At 44.9% G+C, this 11,586-nt stretch overlaps 1 protein-coding gene across 1 annotated transcript; it reads right to left on the minus strand.

Moving 5' to 3' along the window:
* Positions 1 to 4,982: 4,982 nt before the first annotated feature.
* LOC103923038 (regucalcin-like) lies at positions 4,983 to 11,586 on the minus strand. The gene is made up of 6 exons (XM_009331286.1): positions 11,421 to 11,586; positions 10,766 to 10,948; positions 9,125 to 9,340; positions 7,527 to 7,658; positions 6,717 to 6,871; positions 4,983 to 5,440 (listed from the first exon to the last, which is right to left on the minus strand). The coding sequence occupies exons 1-6, from the start codon at positions 11,584 to 11,586 to the stop codon at positions 5,390 to 5,392; spliced, it is 903 nt and encodes a 300-aa protein (XP_009329561.1). The 3' UTR covers positions 4,983 to 5,389.

Raw genomic sequence — 11,586 nt, forward strand, 5'->3', positions numbered from 1 at the left:
CGTCTTAAAATCCTTCCAGTGTATCAATGCTGTAATATCAGGTCTTTCCAGAAGATACCACACTCTTGACAGGGTATTCATGCATATCTTCTCTTCCCTAACATGACTTGGGTACCGCTAAACACAGAGTTGAACACTTTCTTCTTTAAGAAGACAGCAGCTGATGAGGATGAGGGTCTTATACCTCCTCAGAGGTTATCACTGCTTGCATTTACAGCTGGTGTGAGTCTTATTTTGGTGCAGGAGGAGAACGTGACATCAACACCAACTATGTCTTTGATTTTTAGGTTGTCACTACTGCAACATGCAGCACAAACAAACTCAATAAACCAGTACTTTAAGCAGCTCAAGCAATCTACAATCTTGGACAAAAGAAATTAATCTACAGCTATTTCCGCCCTTCAGCCGTTCTTTTGCAGACACCCAATTCCTGCTCATATACCTCCCAAGAAGATGCCTCTTGCTCCTGCAGTCGTTTTCCCCATCAGACCCATCTGCTGACCAAAGTCACCCTGCAGGTCATCCAGTAGTCCTGTTAATAGTTCACAGGGCAAGTGGCTTCTCATTTTCCAAGAGTATTTTCATGTGAATAGAGGTTGAAAGTTCAATGTCTCTCCTTTGTAGGCTTTATTACCCTGTGCATTATTACCCTCTGAAATCTCAGTCCACATTGACACACAGAGGTAGAAGGTAGCAAAGATCTGGATTCAAATTTATGTTTGCAAGTTTGACACTGATATGAGTATGGAGCATGATAAGGTCAGGGTAAAATAAACAAACTGTGCAAAGCCAGGTCATTTCAGCAGGGCAGCTACATCTTTGTTCTGCCAGGGACCTATTTACCCACAGTAGGTAGCACTTAGTGAGCTTTTTATTTAAAGCCAGCTACTTTGTGTCTGTCCCCTCTCTCATTAGCAACAAGACCATCTTTAGAGTTTCTCTTTAAGACGAGGTAGATAATCTGAACAATAAATAGATAAACAAAGATTGCTAGAAAAATGATTATGTCTCCTTATCCAGAATTAAGAAATGTTTTTACATCTTCTTTCCCGCCCGGAGTCCTAGGCACAACAGTAAAAGCCGGTGGAGCAAATCCTGCATCCCTATATTTGCCAATTGCAGGCCTGTGACAGCATGTAGGTGCAGCAGCAATGCCAGCACAGCTGTGATGCTTAGCCAGCTTCATTCACATCCCAGCTGCACTTACGAATATTTGGAAACCCTCGATTTAGGTTTAATAGGTTTTCTCAAAGACATGTCTTTTCGGGAAGGCAAGAAAAGGCAGTCAGGTTGTCCCACAAGGGCGAGGAAACACAAGGACCAAAATCTTCCCAGTTGGCAGCCTATTCCCAACACACACAAAGGCATGCAAGAGAAATAAGATTTATCCAGCCTGGTATAGGTTAAATATAGTAGTGTACATTAAACACAGTAAATACTTAGAAAAGCTTATAAAAGGTAGGACGTACAGGAAAGCCAGCTCCCATCAGTCACTGCTATCTTGTTGACAAACTCTTTTATGCTCTGCCTGTGATCCATGTAGGGGAGATGCCCCATCAGCAGGTTACCCCTGGGCAGGCAGCAGCCTCCCTGCTGTGCTTCTCACCACATGGGGCTGACCCACAGCAACCCACGTACTCAGTCACCCAGTAACTGTCTCAGAGCATATCCTCACCAAGGACTACAGATACCGTATTGTTCCCTAAATGCACAAAAGGAATGAACCCAGTCCCATACCTGCTTCCTTCATGCCTTTGTCCTGCTCAAGACAAAGAGCCTTTGCCTTACTTTGGTTAACAAGGCTGGAGAATAGTCTCACCATAGTTTTCAGCCAAGACTTTTTTTTAGGAAGCAAAATCACAAAACAGTAAGTTCTGAAATCTGAAGAGAAGTGAAGTAGTGGGCCTTTTGGCAACAGAGAGAAATTCATCTTCAAACCTTTCTTTAATTTGGGAAGCTGTGCTACAATGAGAGAGATCCCAAAGCACTCCGACCTTGGAGTCTGAGAGCAGCACACACAGTATCTGCCTTTAGAGGTGGGGGTAGGAGTGGCTGGAGAATTACAAACCAGTGAGCCTGGCTTGCATGTCTGGGGAAGCTCTAGAAAAAAAATTACGAGGTTATTAAGGATTTCCCAAGCACATATTGTTTCAAAACGATCTACTTTCCTTTTCTGGCAGAGCAAATAGCCTAGTGGATAGGCAATTTTGCAAATAATTGGCTATTTTTTATTAAATAAAGTATCTGCACACACTTCCTACTTCTTTTTTAATTAAAGGTTAGGACATTTGACTTGCCTCCAGACATCCTGCCTTCACATTCCTCTCCAGACTGGGTAAACAGGAAATCTTGCATAATTGTCAATGATGTTCCTTATACCTGTTTGGTACTGACAGGGTGCCAGAGGGCATTTAACACCTTTGCTCTTAAGAACCCCCAGCAGCTTAATTACTATTGGAATTATGACCAGGGAAAAAAAACAACAGCCTGGGTGTTGAGCAAACATTAGAATGAGCTGAAGATTTTATTTCTCAATCTAGGTGTCTTTGTGCAGCTGTATGGACTCACCTCCCTTCCAGAACAAGGTAGGAGTGAAGCAGAGCGATGGGCCAAGAGCCTTTATCCTGTTTTACCAATTATCTGGTCAGGTAGTGCAGGAGCAAAGTGCTTGCTAATGACCTGAATTAATCATCTAGAATAAGTGTCCAAAAAGTACCTAATACGGGTTTTACAGTAGACGTCAGGTAACTGCACTGAAATAATGCACTTTGGAAAATCCTGTTCAATGGCCAAGTATATTCAATAGTGCTTAGTGAATAAAGCTCCCTCCTTGGCCCTCTGGATCTCAAATTTCTTTCTGGACTGTGGCCCAGTTCAGCTGGAGGGGCCAGATATACCACCTACCTCCCCCATGTCACATCACCCTTCAAAATGGGTAGGACGTTGCCCTGGGACATGTGGCTTGACCTGCCCTCTGCCTGGTCAGAGTGCAGAACCAGATCTCCTGCTTGTTGGCAGGCCGGAAGGCTACCACATAAGGGAGTTGGGCATTATGGATATTTTAAAAGGAAGAAATCAACCCAGCTTGGTTCTTTCAAAAGTGCTAGGAGGGACCCCTTGCCAGGAGAGGGATGCTGGTTCTGAAGAAAACAGCTAATTCTAGGGGCAATCTGCATACGGCCCCACGGAAACTGTGTTTAACATTTCTGAATGGCTAACCACAGTTTCTCTGCTCCTCCAGGCATGGGTTATTGTGGGAGATTATGCTCATGAGGCATCGAGTACTTACTCCCTGCTCGTAGTGTCTGAGGGCTAACTCAAGGCTTTGAATAGCAGTGGTGGAAAGGCCAAATGCCTCAGAGAAAGACACTGAAATATCTGGTCTGGTAAATGATGAGTAGTATTGACCTCCTTGTAACATCGCAAAGTGTCGGCATTAAGGATCTGAAGATGTATGATGTGCTGTGTATCTTTCCAGGCAGTAAAAAGATAGCAAATTCAGTGCAAAGGCTAGATTTCACTGGATATCTACAGGCCTTAAGCATTCTCAAATAATTAAAGTAAACCTTTTCCTAGAAAATAACTAGAGAAGTACAAACAAAAGACAGATTTTAAAAAGTTGATTCAATGAGGAGTTGTTGCATTTGCACTAGGCTTTTTCTAAAAACAGCTTCTGGAGCTCCTCCTAAGATCAAGTAGATCCCCACAGAGCTGTATGCTCCAACGGGACCAAAGCCGCTGCCCCAGCTTGGACCAAAAGGACCACAATGTTTCAGTGAATCTAGCATAGCATTGGGTCATTATTTAAATAGCCTCTAAAAATACACCTTGACATAGTGCTTTCTGTTCCACTGTGGTATAGTCAGCTCCTCTCACTGGGAAATGAACTGAAGGTCGTGGAGTTGTAGGAGTCAAGGATAGTCTCGTTGGGGCCCAGGTTTGCACAAAGCCAGGAAACACTGAGACCCCCTCCACAGCACTCTCTGTTTTTACACAGGCTCGTCTGTCAGCATTTTCCAAAGTGCATTTCACTTACTCACATGCAAGATGCTATTTCTGTCCTGTCTGCCGAGCGTGCAGGAGAAGCAGTGGGAAGAGGTGAGCAACTTCTCCACTTCCATTGCTCACCTGCTCAGTCTGGCCAGGTTTTGAACAGGACCTGGCTCACTGCAGGTGTGCTGAGGCCTTTCGGGAAACCCCAAATTCAAGAGTCAGCTTTGGTGTAGTCATTGGTGTGGGAGAAAACCCTGCACAGTTTGGGCAAAGGGAGAAATGTCGACAGGCCAGATTTGCCCTCCCAGAGAAGACAGAGGAGGTGAGGGTAACGCAGCAAGAAACCCGAGCAGATATATACAGCATTGAAGGCAGGGACAAGGACTTCAAACTCAATATTGAGCAATGTGGACCACAAAGAGACAGAAGAAAGCTGACAACAAGTGAGATTACTCTAAGTTCAGAGAGTAAACTCAGGGGAAAGAGAAGAGAAGAAAAAGGAAATCTAAAGGGAAAAGGGAAAAAGGAGAAAAAGACTTGAAACAGGAAAGGAAAAGAGAAGTCATGCATGCAATAAGAAGGTGAAGCCATGCATGCAATGAGAAGATATGGAAAGCAAAGGGAAGTCCATGTGTCTATGTGCAAATATGACCCCTGACGGGACGACTCCATGGAGCATCGGTTTTCAGTATCACAGGCCACCCTGGTAGCTCACAGGCTGTTTGTACCCTGACGTGTGTGGTCACTCAGCATTTTCATGGTAATATCTGAATGCAGAAAAAAAAAATCCATAAGCATATTTTAAATATGGTTGCATAGTTTATTTTCAACAGCATAAATGGTGTCCTAAAGACAAGACAGAAGAATTCATGACAAGGCAAATGGAAACAGGCTAGCAAGGATGTGAAAATGGAGTCTGGATACTATGAGTAAGTCTGATCACCAAGAAAACACCTCGGGAGGAGTCCCACAGCAGAGGAGCAGTCCAGTTCAAGTCATCACTCTTAAAATGTTTATTAAAATCTGCCATATCATTGCTGGTACATCACTGTAACATGAAAAGACAAACCAGGAGTCAGATTCTGCTTCGACAACCACAGACTTGAAAATCCAGAGCTGGTCATCAGAAAGTTCAACAAAACTAAGCTCGAGCTTGAAGAGGTTTATGGAAAGTCACAAAAGCTATCAAGGTGTAACACAGATTAACTTTACCTCTCTAACCTATTGCATTATGCCACGGGCCCACAGAACAAGGAATATCTTCAATTCCAAACAAGCACGCTCTTAAATGTGGATTTAGAAATCCTCACACAGATAAATTCTGCAGTTCATTGGACTTCTTGTCAGAGTTACTACAAGATGCAAGCATTTCTTCTTTGTTATTTAGCGTCAGTGTTCAAGCAGCATAAAAATTCTGTGGGATCCCTTTCACACCCAGGCCTGTTATCTGTTTAAAAAAATAAAAAATAAAAGAAAGGAAAAAGATAAATCTCCAACTGAGTGCAACATTCAAACATTGTACAATAAATATAGCAACCTACCCCTACTTCAAGAGGAGCCCAAAAAGAGTCATTATATGGAGTTCTTTAGAACTCGTTAAGATTAAGATCTTTAAGATTATCAAGCACCCCTCCATAATTTTGCTGATTTACACATTATCTGTGGCCCTTACATGTGGTCCTTATCTCTGCATTAACCGAACGAGTCATAGCAACTTTTAATGCGCTTTGCCCATGCAAGACAAATGTGAGTTTGGAAAATACCAATTCCCTTCTAGAACTGAAGAAGTGAGGAAGAGAGATAAAAAAGCCAAGGCTCAAAATTATCTTTTGGTATTTAACTCTCCTGTGGGCTCCTAAACTCCGCTGCTTGAGAAATCTATCAGTTCTCGGCCATGGGAAATCTGTTCCAAGCACTGCTTTCAACTGGAAGGTCCCAGATCCCAGATTAGATCCCCATCCCTCCTGGAACATGTCTTCATCTTATTGCCAAACTGATAATATAGTTTGGTTTATTCTATTTCCCCTCATTTACAATGCTTCCCTTTCACGCTATGGTCAACTTTCAGAGAATGATGGCAATTGCTGTTTCAGAACTGCATTTTATTTTCCTGATGTAGTTTTTACTAATGGACTGAAAAATGAAGAGAGAAACAAGTTTTGGACTCAAGAGCCCTGGACAAAAATGTGGATTATTAGTTACTCAAAACATAGCACCCACTTTTAACAGACTGAAAAAAACCCCCGAAAGTTTTGGGATTGGGATGCAAAGCTTTGCCCTGGTGAATTTAAGCATTTAATTTCTAAAGGAGCAATCTGTGTTGTAAATATTTAGATACCCCAGTACAATTAAAAAACGAGAATTAAGAGAGTGGCGTTTCCAAAACTGTTGAAAGGTAGAGGAGCAAGACCCAATTCCAACAGTGTGTTACAGAATATGCTGTACAGGGCAGACCCAGCTCCACCAGCTGCCTTCGGATCCCAGACAGGTACCGACTTTGGCTAACCAACATATCAACACTATTACTATAAATTTCTCCACATCTTCCTCCCAAATGCATGAGCAGCTGTGCAAAAGCAGCTGTGCCCGGCCGGGGGACGAGCAACGTATCTGGACCAGCACATCAGGCAAGTGGGATGATCAATGGCAGCCAGGGGGCACCTCACTCTCCGAGCGCAAGGCTTGGCAGGTCTGACGTATAGAAAGAGATAAAGTCTGCTCACCTTGAAAATCTCTCCTGCATGAGGTTCCCTGGCTAAGGTGCTCTTATCCAGCCCATCATATGCAGAAGTCACGTACATTTCTGAGTAGTCTTTTCCACCAAAGCAGCAAGAGGTGATCCTCGAAGTAGGCAGCCTCACAGTTTGGATTCTTTTTCCTGGAAAAAATGTGATTGTTTCCTAATGTCCATTTTCTAGGAAGCGTGTGAATATGAATGTACTATTAGTGGTGCAGCTGTGGCATTTACTCAGAAGGCATCTCCCCTTCAGACAGGCCATATCCTAAAGGACAGTTTGTCCTTTCATCTGCCTCATCCCTAACTATTTTTCAGCCTCTTCCCTACATCTGCGAGGCTTCATTTCCTTTTCTCAGAATGAAACAATAAAGTCTTTGAAGCCAGGAAGAGCAGAGACACCTGGGCCTGGGATGGCTGTCATTCCCTAACAGTGTTTCCCAGTTAAACATTTCAACGCTGAGAATTTTTTCTTTTTTAATTGTAGGTTTATAATGTTTCTCACAATAGATGTGCAGTGACTTTCTTTTTTTCAAGTGGCATTATTAAGAAGTGGGTGTGCTGCATCAGCAGACCGTGGGAGCAGGGATACTCGATGTTGGGAGGCAGCACGGGGAGCAGCGCTCTCCACGTCATCGGGGCCTGGACCAGCGACACTCATGGCAACCCCTGGGGCAGAGACGGGCAATAAACGACACCTTCTCATCTCACCGTCAAACCATTCCTCCTGGCTGCCTTTCCTCTCGTGTTTGTGGCATGTAGGTGACACTCAATATGCACGTGCTGGTGGAGGCCTTACCTGTCTCTGGGTCTACACGAATTACTCTCCCGCCATCAATACAGGCCACCCAGAGCTTCCCTTCTGCATCAATGCACATCCCGTCGGGCATTTGCTCCTCCTTTTCTAGATGGTACAAAAGTTTGGGGCAGGCTGCAGGGAGAGTTACGAAGCCGGTGTTACATGGGCTGGTACCAGCTCGGTGTCAGATCCCAGTCTAACATCTTCCATGCTCTTGGAAACAGTTAAGTTCATTTTCTGTGACAAAGATGTGCTGCAAAATTTATATCACATATGCATTTAGCGGATGTGTTAAAAGCCTAACTTAGCCTGGCAGAAACAAGCCCCCAGTAGAGCCATTGTGGTTTGGGATTGTACTGAATTAGGGCTCCTATTGTTTTACCAAGGAAGAGAACAAAATGCCTCTGTCCCTCTTGTTAACCCACTAGATGACCATGACTGCCGCAAGCGCAGTAACTTTTCCTGGACTTTCATTGCTCATGGCAGTCTGGACATCTTTTTATGAGCAATACATCATGTAAGTAATGACTTGAATTTAAATGTTGGTAATAAACAATCTTTCACGGGTAAAGATCAGGAATTTTACTTATTTTCATGGCCAATCAAGCTACCAGTTTTGATTAAGCCTGGACACCAACTGCTCGTGGTCTAGGCTGCAGCGCAGACAGGTCGATGGGCCCATGCACAGACCATGGAGCAGTGCCCACGGGCAGCAGTCTGCCTGCTCTGACCCAGCACCTTATGGCCATTGCACCACCCAAAAATAGTCACCAGCATAAAGCCAAGGCCAGGAAACTCAAACTCATTATGTTTTTGTATTTGGGGGAGAAAAAGTAGCATTAAATCTTCTGTAGCAATCTTATCTCCTAAAATCTGTAGAAATAGATTTTCTCAGCAAAATAAAATCTGAGTAACTGTAATTATTTGTACAATTTTCACCCATGATTACACAAAGTCCAAACTGATCAGAGTACAAAGGCCGTTCAGCCACTTAAATTCCCATGGAGTATAACGGGTTGATACAGCACAAAGTATTTCAGAGTTTTGAAATGAGGTTACATCCATTTTGCTTGCACTTAAATTTCCTTTTTGCAGATATTATAATAAAAAATGTTTGTCTAGGAAATGAATTTAAGTGAAATTTGCCAAACATCTGAAGGCAATTTTAATTTCAGAATTGGGAAACTTCAGTCATAATGATAACTTGATTCTTTAAAGACGTTTCTGTGATATACATGCGTGCACATTCTGTATTTGTATTTATGGAGCTAGTACAATCGAAGCATTCCAGTAGATGGCACTCAAGAATAAATAGCATCCTATAAGCTAATTCTCACTCTGCAGTATAAGTGGCTTCTTCCCTGCAGCTCCTTGAACAGGTCTAAATATAAGCCAGATGAAAGTAGGTTGAAGGATTGTCAAAAGTTTGTTCACCAAATACACCTGGTTTGTAACTAAACTTGAGAAAAATCACAGCCAGCCTGCTGACAAGCAGATATGAGATCTGTCAGATAAATCACTGCATATTACACGCCCAGGTCTTGCTGCAGAAAGAGTAATAGCACTACTTGTCACCGAATTTAGAAAAGCACGTGTACCGATCTTTCCAGCGTGCACATCATAGCTGAAGGCATGCACAGCGTATGCCAGGCTGTCGATGTGAAAGAAGGTCCTGTGGTCCAGGGACCAATCCAGACCATTGGAGATGTCCACCTGGTCTAACTGCTTTATTACTGAATGGTTGGGGAAAAGGGTATAGACAGCGCCTTGCCGCCTCGCTCGGACCCCCAGCGCCGTCTCTTCAGCCATCGTACCTGAAATGGAAATGGGAGCACCGGTTAGAAAGTAGAAGCTTGTTCCTCATGCTTGATCAAAAACCTCCTCTAAGTGTTACCAAGAGGTCCTAGGGAGAAAGGGCCTAACCAGGTCCCATCAGATTGATGAGAAGGAGGAAAAGGGGCAGGTCAGGAGCAGCTGCCTCCTGCGGAGGTGATCCCGGGCCAACAAGAGGAGTAGTTTCTGAGTTGCCATGGGGTTTAAGTCATAGACACCAAAGACCCAAAGGAGCACCACAACCCACCAGGGGCTGAGGTTTTGCTCACAGCAAAAGCCAAGATGCAGGCAAGCATCCTGTGCTTTTTTTGTTGTTGCTCTTTGTAGGCTACTTTTATCATTTAAATGGGCTGTGACCTTAAAATACAGGTGCTGTCAATCAGGGTTATCTCAGAAGCAAGTGGAGAATACCACAGAAGTGAGATTTTTTCTTAATGAATTTATGCCTCAGTGTTACGCTCGTTATTTAGTTTCTGATTCGCTCTTCTCCAGAAAGGAGAGAGCTCTGCAGCACCGGGATGGGAGGCACTCGAGGGGGGCATTTACGCCTTCTTTTAACTGTGACAGACTGTCTCTCCTTTTAGAAGACCTCATGAGCTTGTTTTACAATGCTTGGCCAAAACCCCTGTTGAAAGCATTGATCCACCGTGCACAGCTAGGAATGGGTGTGCAAAGTAGGTTTTTCTCTCTTATTCTTGCCCTTAACTCTAGTGGCACGTCAGCCCTCGAGTATAACCATGAGTCAAATGAATTTCCTGATTTTTGGCAAATTTGAAATAAGAAGAAAAGGCTGGCTGGCAAAACAAATACAGAGCCATTTTCAGTCCCATCAGTCACTCTCCACTTCCAGCGTGGATTGCTGTGCTTGGCTCATCATTTATATGGGAGGAGAGAAAGCGCAGGGGGATCTTGGCTGCATTGCAACCAGTGGCAAAAGTCCCTCTTGCCTTCAGGAGGCCGAGGATCTCTCCCCATATCCCTGTTTCCCATGGGCTGACTGGGGAAGGCCGTGTGTGAAGGGTACAAGCCGCAGCTCATCTTCTGCTGCATCCTCCTCTACACCTCCAGAAACCTTCCCACCTGCGTGAGCCCTTCACTGGCTTTTTACCTCCCGCATAGGCAGATGTTTGAACAACACCGTCCGCCAAGTAGAAGGGGAGCCTTCCTGCCAGACAGCCCTTGTCAACAGCTTCTGTCCTCATTTAGGTCAGAGGATGTGGGGTCCCTTGTCCTCCTCCGTCGGGCAGTAACTGAGCAGAGCGTTCACAAGGCAACTCATGCTCGCGATGGTGGTTTTTGTGGGGAACTCAACAGAGGAATTGAGAACACGGAATAAAAGGCACTATATAAAATACACTGTAATTAGTTCCTCTTTGCTCTGGGGGAAATTTCCACCAGGAACTTACCAGCAAAAAACCTCCCCTTTGGATCCACTTTCCCATCATTGAACCTGTTGTCAGGTTTATCCTGCTCGAGCTCGAGGATGGTGGTGACCGCCTGAGTGTCCCAGTCCAGAAAGGCAAACCTGGTCCCCAGGGCGATGACATAGCCCCCACACTGCCGCAATGCCACCGAGCCAACGCGGGCATCTGTGGGCGAGAGGGAGTAGGAGATGCCAGGCAGCTCTGGAGCCCTACCCCTCCCCACCTCACTTCCAGCATCTGGGCTTGATTGGGACATTCCTGACCCAGGAAATCTGAGCTAAGATGCTCAAATCCTTCTCCCTTGGGATCGTTAGCACATCTCACTGTCTCTGTGCTCTCCAGATCTTTCCACCTTCTGGGCAGACACAGCCATTAGGACTGTACCTTTTCCTCTGCAGGTCCCAAATGAAACATGCCTTCCCATTGGGGCTTAGCAAGGGCAACATGTGCATGGCCCTCCACACCTGAGCATGGTCCCCTCTGCTTGGCTGGCTCAGGCCACACCGTGCTCAGCAACACATCATGGGAGGACATGGAAAGTAAGGGAGACCACCATGCTGCAGACTCCTACCAGGAGGGATGGACAGGGGTGGACAGAGAAGACTCCCAGGTTGAAGCAGTGAGTACAGACTCTTACCCACGGACACGCTCTGCACCTCGTTGGTGAGTGGGCTCCAGCGGCAAACTTTCTGTGAGTTAATGTCTACATAGACAAGTGCGCTCTCCCTTTCTTCCCAGACTGGGCACTCTCCCATCCTGTTCTTCTCCTTCACGACGGATTCGATTTTGATGGAGGAGGACAT

The sequence above is a fragment of the Pygoscelis adeliae genome, unplaced genomic scaffold (assembly GCF_000699105.1).
Source record: "Pygoscelis adeliae isolate BGI_AS28 unplaced genomic scaffold, ASM69910v1 Scaffold149, whole genome shotgun sequence".
Classification (NCBI taxonomy): domain Eukaryota; kingdom Metazoa; phylum Chordata; class Aves; order Sphenisciformes; family Spheniscidae; genus Pygoscelis; species Pygoscelis adeliae.